Raw genomic sequence first — 15854 nt, 5'->3', positions numbered from 1 at the left:
TCCCACTCTCCTCTTGGTGACTTCCATCCTTCTGCTAACTTTGGGTTTCATTTTTTCTTTTTCTAATGCTGTCTGTTGTAAGTCAGGTTGTTTCTTGGACATCCTTCGTCTCTTATAATGTACAAGTTTGTCACTACAAACTTTCCTCTTAGTACTACTTTTGCTGCATCCTATAAGATTTGGTGTTTTTATTTTTTCTTTTTGTATGTCTTGAGCTATTTTCTAATTTCCCTTTTGATTTCTTCTTTGATCTAGTGGTTGTTTAAGAGTTTGTTGTTGAACTTCCATGTATTATGAATATCCCAGTTTTCCATCTGTTATTGACTTTTGGTTTCATGCTATTGTCTTTGGAAAAGATACTTGGTATGATTTCAGTCTTCTTAATTTAGTTAAGACTTGTTTTGTGACCTAACACGTGATCTGTTCTGGAAAATAATGTGTGCCCTTGAGAAAAGACTGCATTTTGTTGCTGTTCAGTAAAATGTTCTGTGTATGTCTGATAAGTCCATTAATGTTTTCATGTCTGCTGTTTCCTAATTTTCTATCTGGATATTCTATCCATTGTTAAAAGTGAGGTACAGAAGACCCCTACTATTTGCAAGTTATATAACTGAGAATGCTTTAATATTGAGACTATATAAAGATCTCTTAGAACTCAATTATAAAAAACAAAGAAGTTTGAAATGAAACTTCATTCAAAGAAGTTTGAAATGAAACCATTTTCATTGGGTAACCAATGAAAATGGGTAACTAGCTGCAATGGACATGTCTCCAGGAGAAACATAGATGGCCAATAAGCACTAGATAGATGTTCAGTATCATAAATTATTAGGAAAATGCAAATTCAAAGCATAGTGTAATACTATTTCACACTCAAAATGAAGGCTATACTCAACATAATGGAAAGTAACAAGTGTTAGTAAAGATATGGAGAATGGGAAACCCACATACATTACTGGTGGGAAAGTAAAAAGATGCAGCCACTGCAGAAAACAGTTTGCCATTTTTTAAAATCTTAAACCTAGAATTACCATGGACCAGGAGAGTCACAAGGTAGGTATGTCCAAAAGACCATTGGAAACATATGTTCAAAGAAAAACTTTTCCATGGATATTCAAAGCAACATTATTCACAATGGTCCAAAAGTGGAACAAACCCAAATTTCTATCCAGTTATGACTGCATAAACCAAATGTGCCCTATTCATAATATAGGACATTATAGAGCCATAAAAAGGAATAAGCTACTGCTACATGCTCGGCCATGGATGAACCTTGAAACGTGTGCTCACTGAATTCGCCCACAAAGGCCACAGATAGCTTGATGCCATTTGAATGAACTGTCCAGAATAGGCAAACCAATAGGGAGAGAAAACAGATGAGTTGTTTTCATGGGCTTGGGTTAGGAGAAAATAGTGTGAATGAGAATGGGTTTGTTTGGGGGTGTTGAAAATGTTCTGGAATTAGATAGTGGTGATAACCACACGACATAATCATTGTACTAAATGGCACTGAACTGTATACTTTAAATGCTTACAACAGTGTATTCTGTGTTAAGCAGATTCTCCATAAAATTTTTGAATTTTTTAAATTAATCAGGGTATTGATTAATTTTAATTTAGTTAATTTAAATTTGGTTGGGATAGTTAACAAGGGTAATTAATAGAGTTATTAGGGGTAGGGCACATTGTAGCCAAGAGAGTAAATATCCGATGATGGCTATAGTAACAGATCCTATAATTGTACAAGCAACAGTCTAAAATCCAGTCTGTTTCCATTGTCCCCAACTTGGAGAGACCAGCCATGAAAATATGTCAGTGATCTCGGGGGCCTTGGGTATCTTTTAAAAGATTTAGGTAACATTACGCAATATTTTAACCTCTTGGGCCATCTGGTGGAGGTAGGTTTGAACTTGTGAGTTGATGTACATTCAGCAAGTGGTTCTAAGAAAGGCAAAAACCCCTCCTTCGTTGGTTGGTATAGACAGTCTAGGGCCAGGCCATTCTCTAAAACCATTTAGGCGAGAGGCTCATGAGACTGTTCCACAAGGGCTAAGATAGGGTCTTATGGAGTTGTTGTCGATGTTGAGTTAAGGTTTTCGATACTTCTTGGTTGCCTCAGTTACCTGATTTTGTGTGAGTAGGGCCACCGCACCTGTGCCCAGTCCAGTCAGTCAGTCCTAGTAGAAATCAACACCCAGTCCTATAGGACTGACAGTGTCTCTATGGGTTGGTGGTAGCCAGTCAGGACAAGAACCTCGGGGGACCTGCAACCTGAGGGAAGCAGACTGAGATAGACACAATGATGCATTGCAGAATATAGCCTGGAGAAATCTGCTCAGAGGGCTGGGGAAGAGAGAGCCTCACTGGGTGAGAGCCTTGTGATATCAGCCTACAGTAAAACCCAAAAGTTGATGGTCCTGGTGTGAAATATTCATTACGGCCTTTGGAAGTAAAACCAGTAATTTGCACCCATTCACTAGTTACCTATGCTATATGATTTCAGGGGGTATAGTTAAAGTGTTTGTTGGCCAAGAGCTGTTTGGACCTGGGCACAAAATCACCAAGGTGGCCTCGAAGGCTACCCCAAAATGACCCCTCAAGGAGCAGTTGGGGCAGAATGTGGGTAGAGCATTTTGAAGGAATCCTGGGGCAAAGATGTTGTTGTGCGATTGAGTTGGGTACAACTGAGTGTCTCCGCAGGGTAAGCCCTTCAACTGGGGTACAATAGGTGATTGGAGGCCAAGTGACAGACCCTGCGACTCCTGATTCCCAGTGCACAGGCAGGCCTCTCAGCCCATTGGACATAAATGGTGGTGGTGTTTGTGAAGCATCTTGATGGCAGTGTGGATAATATAGGGGACGTGTGGTGGGAGACGTCATGATAGTGTCGGGAGGAGCTGTGTGTGAGATTACGGTGTTGAAGGGAAAGGACTGTAAGCAGGTGCAGTGGGTGTGTGACCAACAATGATCAGTGAAGGGACAGCCGGGGTGTAACTGGGGAAAGCAGGGACCAGCAGAAGTCATGTGTTTAAAACAAGACACCGGGCACAAATGGAGCCGCTTAGGCTATGCCTCACATAAACAAGTCGAGACTTAATTAGACTTTTGGCCCTCCCAGGAATAGAATCTTAAACCAGTCAATCAGGAATCACCTGATGTGCAGCAGGTATCTCATCTTCCTGATAGAGCCCTGCCATCCTCTAAAGGAAGGTAACCTTGCAGTAACCAACCCGCTTTTTTATCTAGTGTAACTTCCTTGTTCTTGCTCCCTTCTGCCTATAAAATTCTTCATTTTGTAGAACTCCTTGGAGGTCCTTTTTCTCTGCTAGACTGGATGTTGCCTGATTCATGAACTGTTGAATAAAGCCAATAAGATATTTAAAATTTACTCAATTTTATTTTGTTTTGTACCAGTTTGGTGGCAACAGTGGGATCCAAAGGAGACACCTGATGGCTTCGAGGATGAGAAACACAGTCATTGGTACCCGCAAAACCTTTGAGTTCTCCATCTTTTTCGCTGTTTCTGAGGGCTGTGGGTAAGTTCCTCTTGGATATGAGATCCATTCTGTTTGCCTTGAGCTCCTGATCTAACTGGTTTTCCAGTCCAGGGTCAGTGGGTCAGTCTAGACTGACAGGATGCTCTAAGAGAGCATCAGTCTTAGCACTTGGTTAATCAGCAGTGCCAGGCAAAGGCTTAGCGGTTCAGCTTGAGCTGCCAGATGGTTCTGCCAGGAACTCGAGTACCTGGCCCTTAGTTAGTCCACAGTCCCTATTTGTTGGGGTCTGCTGGTTGAGTCTGCAGTCTCCATGTGTTAGGGTCTGCTGGTTCAGTCCGTGGTTCTTGCTAATGGAGAGGAGTGGAAGAAATGTGTGCTCCATGCACACCCACGTGTGTCTTTGAAAACTTCCCACGTGCATTTTACAGGCATTTTACCCTCTGTTGACTGTAGATGGGTTCTAAGGAAATGGTGAAGGCACAGTGAGGGGGAACTGTGGGTTTCTGCATGACTACCTCAAGGAGTGCCACCCCCTCAACCTGAACAGCCACCTGGCACTAGTAGAAATGAAAAACATCCCATCACCGTGGATAGGAAGACTCCTTATTGTGCCGGTGTCAACATTATCCAAAGAGATCAACAAATGCAGTGCAGTCCTTATCAAAATTCCAAGGGAGTTTTGTGCTGAAATAGAAAAAAACCCATCCTAAGATTCTTATGGAGTCTCAAATAAGCCCAGATACCAAAAATAATCTTGAAAGGAGATACTAAATTGGAGGACTGATTCTTCCTGATTGAAAACTTATTATAAATCTACAGTATCAAAACAGCATTGTCATGGCATAAAGACAGACATATTGAGCAATGGAAACAGAATTGAGAGCCCAGAAATTAACCCTCACCCATGTGATCAAATGATGTTTGACAAGGGTGCCAAGATTATTCAATGAGGAAAAGTCTTTTCAACAAGTTGTGTTGGAAAAAGTGGATATCGACATGCAAAAGAATCAACTTGGACATTTACCTAACACTGTATACAAAACTTGATTCCCAGTGAATCAAATACCTAAGTGTAAGAGCTAATGCTATAATACCCTTAGAAGAAAACATAAGGCAAAACTTGACAAGATAGGATTTGGTAATGATTTCATGGTTGTGACACCCAAGGAGCAGCCAATAAAATAGGAAAATACATATGCTGGACTTCATGGATATTGAAAAGTTTTGTGCCTCAAAAGTCATTATCAACAGAGTAAAAGCACAGCCCACAGGATGGGCGACCATATTTACAAACCATGTATCTGACAAAGGCTTAATATCCAGAATAGATAGAGAACTCCTAAATTCAACAACAAAAAACAAACAAATCAAAATTGAACAAAGTATATGAGTAGACATTTGCTCAAAGAAGATCTGCAAATAACCAATAAGCATATGAAAACATGCTCATCATCAGTAATCATTAGGGAAATGCAAATCAGAAACACAGTGAGAGACCACCTCACATTCATTAGGATGGCATCTATCAAAAAAAAAAGAAGAAGAAGAAAAAGAATAGAACCACTGTTGGCCAAGATGTGGAGAAGTTGGAACCCTTGTGTACTGTGGTGGGAATATATAGTTGCTGTAGAAATCAGTATAACAATTCCTAAAAAAAAATAAAAATATAATTATATAGGACCCAGCAATTCCTCTTCTGGGTGTATATCCCACCAAGGAGTTGAAAGCATGTTCTCAAAGACGTATTTCAACACCAGTGTTCATGGCATCATTATTCATAATAGCTAAAACATGGAAGCCACCCAAGTATTGTAATCAAGGAAGGGCTCACAGCCCAATGCACCCCTTAGGCAAAAGGGATATGCGCTCTTGTAGAAGGGAAAAAAGCTTTATTATGAGGTTGGCCAGCAAGGAGACAAAGGTTAAATCTTTCTCCCCAATGGGCTGTTGAAAAGGGCTTTTCAAGGGCAAAGGAGCAGGTGCAGTAAGTTTGGGAGCAGTCCTAGGCATTTTGTGCAAGCACAGATTTTCATGTTCTGTCACACATCCCACGTTCAAAAGACGGTGTCCTTAACTTGATTGGCAGGGGGGTTCTTGGTCCCCCAGGTCATCCTCCAGTCACTTATGCAGTTGCAGTTTGAGTCTTGCAAGCCGTCTTGTTGTCTCATTGGCTCAAAGTAGTTGAAACTTGCTTAAGGAAGAGAAATGGAGTTTCTGAAAAGCAACTCACGGCCCAAGATTAGATCCTTAGTAAATATCATATGGGATATGGCTTAAGAAAGTAGTCTCCAGGGTACTGTTGAGAAAAATCTGGCTGGGGCCCCATTTTATTTTGGCTTGGTTGTGGGCCTTGCTATGGTATCTGTCCAGGGATGTATGGATTAGCAAAATGTGCTATATACATACAATGGCATATTATTCATCCTTGAAAAATGAAGGAAAGTCTAAGATACGGCACACCATGGATGAACCTTCAAGATATTACTCTAAATGAAATAAGCTAGTCACAAAAATACAACCTTGTGTGATTTCCCTTCTATGAGATTCCTGAAATCACCAGATTCAGAGAGACAGAAAGTAGAATGGTGTTTTCCAGTGGCTGGGAGGAGGGGGAATGGGGAGTAATTCATGAATGGGTATAGAGTTTCAGTTTTGCAAGATGAGAAGTGTTCTGAAGATGGATCGTGGTGATGATTGCACAGCAATATTAACGTCTTCAATACACTTAAAACATACTTAATGTATCTATGGGACCTGATGACTTGTCTTGGCCGAGCACATGCTTGTGCTGTTGCACATCTTACCCCGCACTGTACAGTTGGGAAACTGGCCTAGAAAGAAGCAGATACTGTCCCAGACCACAGGAGGTGGTCAGAGTCCTGAAGACTAGAGAAAGCTCCACCTTACTTGGCCAAGGCTCCACCCCTTCCGTCAGGTTTCCTTTGGCAATGAGAGGCGTTAAGATCCTAGAAGATTGCTGCCCACCCCTTTCCATATGGGGTCATTTTCCTCTCCTCATCATCTCATGTGCACAGGCACACTCACTCACACTTGAATTCTCATATGGAGAACTCGGAGGTGCAGTCAAGAAAGAGCCGACACTGGGGAAGTGACAAGAGGCATGAGGGAGAGAGGTTGGAGGCAGCTCTCCCACGGGGCGGTAGCATCCATTCTCCTAGATTCGTGTGCAGGGGCCCAGAGATGGGAAGAGGAATCCCTAAGGTTCCTAGGTGTCTACCTGTTCCAGATCCATCCCTGGCCCAGCCTGGGGATCACAGGACTGGGGTCCCGCAGTCCACCTCTGTGGGCACCCAGAATTGTGATGAGCCCATCCTCCCCTTGTGTAGACATTGGGAACCGGAGAGAATACCTCAGTGAGGGTCCTCCTGTATAAAATGGAGTGCATCCAGCAAGTGACTCCAAGTGTTCCATGCACTCACAACATGTCTGTTGGACTAGGTTCTCTGTTGATGACCTACTGTGCTCTGAAACCCTGAGAAAATTATTTCCAGCCTCTGGAGATCCTTTAGAACTGAGGAGGCTAGGGGGCTTGGGTGGATGAGAACTGAGGATAAGGAAGAAGATGCCAGAGCACTGGACACCAAGTCCAGAGTCCAGGGAGAAGACTAATCCTTGTTGGACCCTTGCAGTCCTCATCTGGAGGTAGGGGGAACCATTGTCATGGCAGCAGTTATGATGCATTAGGAGTGAAGAGGACACCTGGTGGGGAACAGCAAGAGGGGCCATGGTAGGCTCCCGAGATTCCTCCCACTCCTTCGAAGCTGACAGGTCCTGCTGCTTTACCCCTGGGACCCTGGAGAGCCTCTGCCTTGAGGACACCTGAAGAAGGTTGCTTTCTGTTTGGAGTTCCTGCCTGGGCAGCAGTGCTAGTGCTGGCCACGAGGGGGCGGGCAGCCTGTTGTGTCAGTGGTGGCCAGTGAGTTTTTGTTTTTATTTTTTTTCAGTTGTATTGAGATATACTTGATATACAACACTAAGTTAACATTGTTGTGTGGTATATTTGAAACTTGCTAAGAGAGTAGATCCTAAAACTTCTCATCATCAGGAAACAATCTTTTATTTCTGTTTGGTGTTTGATGTTAACTAAACTTATTTTGGTAACCATTACATAATATATATATATCAAGTCATTCTGCTGTAAACCTGGAATTTACTCGGTGTCCACTGAACTTTTCTTGAGTTCCTGGAGCAGCGAAGAGTCAACCAGAGGTCTTTCTGGCTGTCCCCCTGCCTCAGAAACAACTTGTACCTCCTATTACTAGTGTTCATCTCCAGAATGAAAGTTGGTCAAAAGTAGGGGGCGAGGTGCAAGATCTACCCATGTACTCATTCAGCAGCTGTGCCCTGAGCGCTCATCCTGTGCCAGGTGCCCTGATGGGCTGAAGTGAAGGATGAAAATAACTAAGTGGTCCCTGCCTGCCAGGAGCTCACAGTCTAGAGGGGAAATGGACAAAAGCAAAGACATGAGAAAGAAAAGAGCAAGTGTTGTAGAGAAACACATCAGGGGGCTGTGAGGGAGGGCTGGGCGTCACTGGGTAGGAGAGTCTGAAAGACCTCACTAGGGTGACAATTTCTGGGACCAGAATGACAAGAGGGAGCCTGCCCTGCACAAGTCTGGGAGCAGTGTGTCAGGGAAATGGCACCACTGGTGTTGAGCCTCACAGGCAGAAGTGAGTTTGGCCAGAGGAGGTTAGAAAGGTGGCCAGTGCAGCTAGAGGGAGGCTGGGAGGAGAGAACAGGAGCTGGGGTCGAAGGTAGGACCAGGGCCTGGTAGGCTGTGTTCGTTACTTTTCCCTCTCTGACTTCATTGCCCCTAACCTTGCATTTCAAAACATCAAATGTTGACAATATCACAATTTTTGTGTATCAGCAATCAGGCGTGTTTTAGCTGGGTGCCTCTGCCTCAGTGAGATTAACAGATTGGGGCTGTGGCCTCAACTGAGGCTCGACTGGGGGAGGACTGGCCCACAAGGTCACTCTCAGCCTTCAGGATTCATTTTGGATTGAGAGCCTGAGTTCCTTTCTATCTGTTGGCCCAGGCACTCCCTTGCTTCTCTCCTCAATGTGCCTCCACATTGGGCAGCCCCAATACACCGGTATTTGATTCCTCACTTCCAGGGATTTGACAGAGTGAGAGAGAGAGAGATGGCACATGAGAGAGGGAGTAAGAGAAAGTGAGAGACATTTTTAGTTAAAATTTGGACAAGACATCCCATCACTTTGGCTCTTATTATGTTCAGAAGCCATTTACTAACCACTTTGTGGTTCCACGGGGATGTGTATAACATGGGTGGGGCTTACTGGGTACCACTGTGGAGGCTGCCCACCTCATAGGCCAAGATGAGACACTTGGGTCTCATTCTCCATAAAACAGGAAACAATTGAATGGTTTTATGCCACAGGATGGCAATATCTGAATTTCCATTAGTTGCAACCCCCTCATGGTGCTGACCTGAAAATGAGGCCAAGTTGGAAGTGACTGTCCCAATATCACATTCTTGGAGCCCAGGCCTGTTTTGAGTGGTGTTCTGTACTACATCCCACCCCTCCTTGTTATTCTTCCATCTCTAAGATTGTGCCTTAGGTACATGTGACACCAGCCCACAGGGGTAGTAGATATTATCTCATATACACCGGGTGAGGTCCCTAGGAAGTAGATTCTAGCCTGATCCCCATGGTGCCGGTTTAGAGACTGGGGAGGACCTGAGAGGCACAGGGACTATCCCAGGATGAAGAAATAGTAAGGAAAAGGAGGTCTGCATTCATCTCTGTCTCCTCAAAGCTAGGTCCTTAGTTAGGTTTCCAGTGAGCTGTGGGTAGGGCTGTGTAGGCTCATTGTGTACAGTTCAGGAAATGACGTGGGGTCATAGACCTCAACAGATCTTAGAACTCAGGTAACCAGGCACCCACAGCCCCCCATCCAGCTCACTTGATTGGAGACAGTCAACAGGCAAAGATGTTTTGTTGTTGTTTCCCAACTTTTGGAGGATCTGGGCTCAAAAAATCCCAGAAAGAGAATCTTTTTGGTAGTTGGCGATGTTGGCTCAGCCCTCATTCTTGACGCCTCTGGGCGTCTGGCAGGAGACAGTGAAAGGTAACACGGGACAGCCCAGGAAAGGCTAGTGCAGGCCAGGGCACAGCTGTGATCCCACCTGATCAGCCCCACACCCCTTGCCCCTCTTTGTGTGTGTGTGTGTGTGCATGTGTCTGTGAGGAGGGGAGAAGGCAGGACAAAAGGGGCGGGTCATTCCTGAGCAGGAGCTGGTTGTTAGGTGTTGGAAACCTGGTGAGTCTGTCATGTTCATACCTCAGGCCATGCCTGGCAGCATGAGAAGGTGAGCTCCTCTAATCATATGTTACCAAGCACTAGAGGATTCATCTCCTTCCCTCCCTGACCATAGTTCTTTGCAGGGATGCCCCTCTGTGCATGAACTGAGGAGCAGACTTTCTCTTGGGCATTGGCCCCAGTGGCAGTGTGCATGCAGCCCATGATTACTTCTGGCCCAGCTCCCAGGCAGTCTTTGCAGAACTCCACTCAGGAGTTTGTCGAGTAGCTACCCAATGGTTTCAACTCCACCAACTCACTAGACAAGGGGCAGGCACATGAGGCCACCCACACTTTCCAGTACTGCTTTGAGATGAGAGCAGGAGCAGAGGGTCTCCACACTCAGAAGCTTGAGATGATGGGGTTGGACTAGACCTAGGGTGGAACCAGACTGGGGCTGTCCCTTTTTCAAGCTAAAGGGGATGTACATGAATGTCACCTTGCCTGGTTAGGAGATGAGCTGCCATGACCCTCTTACCCTTGTCCGGTGTGAGCTTCTGGAGGCCACTGAGGCAAAGCCAGAGGGTAAGGGGGACTGCAGGATGGGTATTCCTGGAAGGGAGGGGGATCTTTCCTGTGTTTAGAAGGACACATGGAAAGTCAGCTATGTGGGTGAACCTTTCTCTTTATCCCGCTCCAGCGCCAGCTACGGAGCTCCAGCCAGCGGCAGAAGCAGAGCAGTGGGCAGTGGTGGATGTAGAGCTGAATCCAGCTCCGTTGACACCACCCCCTCTAGCACTGGAACCAGTGTGGCCTCCATCAGCAGTGTTGGAGCTGGAGCAAGGGCCAACATGGGCTCCAGCAGGAGTGGGAGCTGCTGAGCTGGAGTCACCTGGACCATCATATCTAGTGAGAAGTCCATCTCCACCTGTGGCTCTTAAGGAGCGTGAGAAGCTTAATCTCACGGCCTTCCCTCCTAAGCTGGTGGTGGAGCAGTTGACCGTGATGGATGCGGTGAGCAGCTGGGCTTTCAGGGCGGAGTGGGGCAGGCCTTCCCTCTGCCATCGTTGCCCCAGACCTGATCCAGACTCCTATTATCTGGGCCCAAATCCAGGCTCCACCCTTTACCAACCATAAGACCTGGGCAACTTTCTGAACACCCAAGCCTTTGCTGTCCACCTGCAGGCCGTGGAGGTGGACATTAAGAGGACCTGCTGCACAGAGTGACTGTGCCAACTCCATGAGGTAGAAGAGACAGAAAGCTGGGTGGGCCTTGGCTCATCTGTGCAGGGAGGGGCTCACTGTGTACAGCCCGGTCCCTGGTGGCCCAACCGGCTGCTCAGGAGGCTCAACAGCCTCAGGACTTATTAGACATCTGATGTGTATTTCACTACAAGGGAGACAGACAAGGCCTGTGGTTGTAGCTGCCACGCGGGGATGTGCATCAGAATGTGGAGTGGGACCAGAGGGGGGATCAGGGTATTGGAAGATGCCCCCTTGGGATGAGCCGAGTTGAGCCACCGTCTGGAGCTTGGAGTTAGCCAGTCCGGGCTGGGTCAAAAGCCCCTCTCCCTTCCCTGCCAGTATTGGGTCTTGGGTCCTCCTGTGCTGGGTGTCCTCGAGGGACAGGGAAGAAAAGCCAGGGACTGTCACAAGGCTCAGGCCACATCCTGAGCTTTCTGAGCTCCAGCTCTAAACTGTGACTCCTGTGTGGGACTTTGGGGCTGTGGACACAGACCTGGGGTGTGGCAGGGCTGGGTGACACTCCCCCTGTTCTCCAGGACCTCTTCCGGAAGGTGATGCCCTCTCCGTGCCTGGGCTCCACCTGGGGCAAGAGGAGCAAGCCCGTCAATGAGCACCAGACACCCACCGTCCAGGCCACCATCGACCACATCAGAAGGGTGGCCAGCTTCGTTGTCACCACCTGCCTCGGGGACCCGAGCATGACAGCCCAGGACAGGGCGAGGGTGGTGGAGCACTGGATCCAGGTGGCCCAGGTTTGCTGTGGGAGGCCCAGTGGAGCCCCTCTCTGGAGCCTAAGGAACTGCCTCCACCTTTATCAGCTCCCAGGATTGCAGTGTGTGGTCTAAGCCCCTGCACAGTCCCTAGGCCCTTCCTGCCAGTGGCCCGCTGACCTTGACTCCAGGTCCCAGTGAGAAGATACTCACTTCCTACCTTGCTCCTTCCCTGGGTTGAGCTAAAATCCTGCTCCCTGCGAGTGTTACTCTTTGGGTCCTAAATGTGCCCTTCTGGGACTCCCTGAGCATGTGTCTCATCCAGGAGGGGAGATTTAAATAGAAGGGTACTGAAGCTAGAGCAAGCGGGGCTCCAGCGCCCCACCTCACAGCTCATTCTCTTCCCTTCTCCAGGAGTTCGAGATCCTGAAGAACTTCTCCTCACCCAGCACTGCCATCTCTGCTCTGCAGAAAACCTCCACAAGCCACCTGAAGAACACATGGGGGAAGTTTCCCGGTGGGTAGCCCTCTCTCCATAGGAGGACCAGGGTGGATGGGGGATCTCTTGTATGTCTGCCATTGGCCCTTCAGTCAGCTGGGAACTCCTGGGAGGCAGCAAATGCTGGGGACAGACCCTGGGCCTCGGCAGGGGCTCTCTAAGCCTCCCGGGGTCCTTAGTGCACCAGTTCTGCTTCAGAACTTGGTTTCCCTAAGTGTCGGGTACTAAGTTGAGCCACATTGGAGATTTTCAAGTGTTTATAGCAACAGAACTCTATGCCCAGTTGAAACTCAAAGTGGTCAAAACAGAGTTTCTCTGTAGAGCTGAGGAGTGGAGACTCCAGTGACCAACAGGAGAGCCCCCTCCCAGTACCATGAGACCTTAGCGCTCAGAAGAGCCCAGTGAGAGCACTCCTCCAGGCAATTTGAATCTCTCGGGTTTGCAAAGAAAAGGGATTTGCATTCAGACCCCTCACATTATTCCTAAATTTATCCCTCGTTCTTTCCCCTCCCCTGAGAGAGAGCCCTGAAAATCTTAAGGAACTCAATAGTCAAGACAAGTCCTTGAGCAGAGAACTGATGATCAAGGTAGAGTGGAGGCTGGGGGTCTGGAAAGAGAGGAGGGGTGCAGAGGAGGGACATTGGGCAGGCTGTGGTTTTGATAGTTTCTCCCTTGAACTTTCTCTGAAACTTTCCTGTCTATCTCATGCAGATTAACAAGCAGAGGGATCTGTTCTGCCCATGGACATGTGGGGTGCCGTTTGTGGGAAGGAGGCCCTGGTCATGGGACACAATGTTGTTGGCTGGGCTGTTCCACGAGGAGTTGCCGAGCTGGCACCATCAACAGGTCTCTGGCTTCCATGTATGCCCATCCTGCAGGATGTACCTTCTTCCAGGCTGTTGGGTGGTTGGTGTGGGTTTAGCCCTCAGATTAAACCTATCCTCAGGAAGCCAGGACCCCGCTGCTCCTTCTATCTTCACCACATCTCCAAGGGGCTGCAGCCTGCCTGCCCCAGGGATGTGCATGGCAGAGGATTCCCATGGCCCAGGTGGACAAACAGGCTGCTCATCCTTAGGTGGCAGATGTGTGTGCATTCTGGGACTCCCCCCTGGACCCCTAGTGCAGTCACTTGAGTGAACCACAGGAGTCTAACCTGAGTGCCTGGTTGGCAATGACATATGCCCCCGGTGGCTTATGAGAAGCATCTAGGCAACTGATGGATTCTTAGTGGATCCTGCTGAAAGGAAATTAGGAGACTCATGTAAACAGGGAATCAAAATGTCCTGTCATCCCCTTCCCTGTTGATCAGAGGTGGCACCTTGGGGGTCCAGTTCCTGAGTGGATAAAGAAAGAGTTCAGGGGCCTGCCCCGTGGCGCAAACGGTTAAGTGCGCGCACTCCGCTGCAGCGGCTGAGGGTTCACCGGTTCGGGTCCCAGGCGCGCACAGACGCACCGCTTGTCGACCTATGATGTGGCAGCGTCCCATATAAAATGGAGGAAGATGGGCATGGATGTTAGCCCAGGGCCAGTCTTCCTCAGCAAAAAAAGAGGAGGATTGGCAGATGTTAGCACAAGGCTGATCTCCTCACAAAAAAAAAAAAAGGATTCAGTGCAGGGGAATGTCCTGAGGCATTCCTTGGGGAGGAGAAGGCTTTGGCATGTTCTCTGGCCCAGCCTGGGGGCCAGACACTCCACATGACTGGGGCAGGCAGGAGCCACTCAACCAGACTCCCAAGACACCCCAACCTCTCCATCCATGACTCGGCCCAGGACCAAGCTTTGAGAGCTCAGGGGACAGGACTGTTTTCAGTGGTGGGGTTGGGGGTTAGGCGAGGATGTTGGAACAGGGCCTCTGGCTGAGAGGGGCAAGCGGCCTCTCCTCTGTGGGCCCCTGAGCACCTCTCTGCCCATGTTTGGGCCTTTGTCTCCTCATCAGGGAAATGGAGGGATGGTGATTGTGTTGTTCAGGTCTCACAGGGTGGTGTTGAGGTAAGAGGGAGGAAAGGAATGTGGGAGCTTTCTGCCTGCTCCACCTGGAGGGGTGAGGGCCAGAACAAGGATGACAGTCTTGTGACACTGAGTGCTCATGAGAACCTGTGTGGTAGCTGGAGTTCTCACACTTTCCAGATGAGGAAACAGGCTCAAGGAGGCCAGGCCACGAGCCCAAGCTCACACCCAGAGTGAAAGTTGGAGCTGGGCTTGTTCTGGAATCACAAGACCTTGGAGGATGGAATGACATTGATACCAGTTGACTCAAGTCAGATGTCCAGTGTCGGAGGCCAGTGGTGCTGGAGAGAAATGGGGTGAGGGGAGTACCGCCTCGCTGACACTGTCCTCGACCCTGACAGGAGGGGTTCTTCACGTTTGCCCCCCCAGAGTGCAACCCCCAGAGAGTTCAGGAGAAGCAGCAGCAGCAGCAGGTGAGTGTGCCTGTGGGGGAGGGGCTCTGCGCTCCCAGCTGGAGGCCTCAAATCAAGAAAGGAGGGCCCTTTCTCTTGGTGCCACAGTGCCCAAATCCCCCAGTAGAAGTGACCAAGAGGAGGGCCTGGAAGAGCTGGTGCAGGATGGGTTGTTTTGGGGAGGGCCAGGGAAGGCACACCATGTGATTTGCCAGAAGCCAGCCCTGGGAGGTGAGGAGGAGGAGTGTGGTGTTCTTGGGGTGTGAAGGGAGGAAGAATTGAGGGGAGGCTGCTGAGGATCCTAGGCTGCTCCTCGTGGGAACTCTGTGGTGGGCCAGGAGGCTGAGAGTGGGGACTTTTCAGGAGAGGGTCTACATGGGGTCTACTTGAGAGCAAGGGCTCATCCCACCCGCACCCGATGTCACAGGGTGTCTTCTCCTATCTTGGCAATCTGCTCAGTGACCTACTGATGCTGCACCTGGCGATGGGTGACTATCTCGAGGTGCGTGAACCTGAGGACTAGGCAGGAAGGACCAGGATTCTGAGCCTTGGGATGCGGGAGCCCCCGAACTGAGCTCTGAGTTCTCAGCACTTGGCATATCTCCTCTCATGAGTGCCTCGCAGCCACCCCTGGGAGCTGGGGCATCAGGTGCATCTTAGGGATGAGTGAAAAGAGGCTCTGCCAGAGACACCCATTCCAGTTCCCCAGGCTGGGGAAGCTCAGAGCTGCCTGATGACAGAGCTGCATGAGGTTTTATTTGAGCTGGACTCAGCCTCTAACTCCCATGCTGTCCATGAAGGGAGAGAGAAGTCTGGCCCCCCCAAGTCAGGCAGCACATAAGTTGCTGAGCAGTCCCCTCTGCCTGAGGCCTCAGCCTCCAAGTCTGTCATCAGAGAGAGTTGTGCTGCCAGGTCCCTCAGTCTCACCCCTATGTCCTCCTACTCTGGAGCCCAGAGCCCGGTCTAGGTCCAAGTCCTCTTTTCTCTGCGTGCCCGGCCCCCTCTGGGGACCTGGCAATAGTGCAACATGAGAAGGGGTGGGCATAGGGGCTAGTCAGGCTAGGGGGCTCTGTCTGATGAACTCTGGCTGTCTACCTCCCAGGGGAATGAGATCAACCTTGAGAAGAGGACCGAGGACAAGCTGTGGCACTCCCTGCAGGGGAGGGGAATGAGGTGGAAATCAGAGACCTTCTGGGCAGAACAGTCCCTGGCTTCACC

General features: G+C 48.8%; 1 protein-coding gene and 1 long non-coding RNA gene across 7 annotated transcripts in view; both read left to right on the top strand.

Annotated features, from left to right (window-relative positions):
* The window catches only part of LOC131408221 (uncharacterized), a 178659-nt gene that overhangs the window by 22693 nt on the left and 140112 nt on the right, over window positions 1-15854 (top strand). The gene's annotated exons all lie outside the window — the stretch shown is intronic.
* LOC131408220 (ral-GDS-related protein-like) lies at window positions 10603-15767 on the top strand. 6 transcript variants are annotated; one of them, XR_009220707.1, is made up of 3 exons: window positions 10603-10797; window positions 12153-12255; window positions 15739-15767. XR_009220707.1 is itself a non-coding variant. In XM_058544760.1 (3 exons), the coding sequence occupies exons 1-3, from the start codon at window positions 10789-10791 to the stop codon at window positions 13372-13374; spliced, it is 303 nt and encodes a 100-aa protein (XP_058400743.1). In that variant the 5' UTR covers window positions 10603-10788; the 3' UTR covers window positions 13375-13477. The 6 variants fall into 6 exon arrangements, 2 of the variants coding, with proteins under 2 accessions (XP_058400743.1, XP_058400741.1); XR_009220709.1 differs by lacking the exon at window positions 15739-15767 and adding an exon at window positions 14365-14394; XR_009220708.1 differs by lacking the exon at window positions 15739-15767 and adding an exon at window positions 12949-12964.

This window comes from Diceros bicornis, chromosome 7 (genome assembly GCF_020826845.1).
Source record: "Diceros bicornis minor isolate mBicDic1 chromosome 7, mDicBic1.mat.cur, whole genome shotgun sequence".
NCBI classification, from domain to species: Eukaryota; Metazoa; Chordata; class Mammalia; order Perissodactyla; family Rhinocerotidae; genus Diceros; species Diceros bicornis.
Note: the sequence above shows the minus strand (reverse complement) of the source record. Positions and strands in the feature narration are given on the sequence as shown.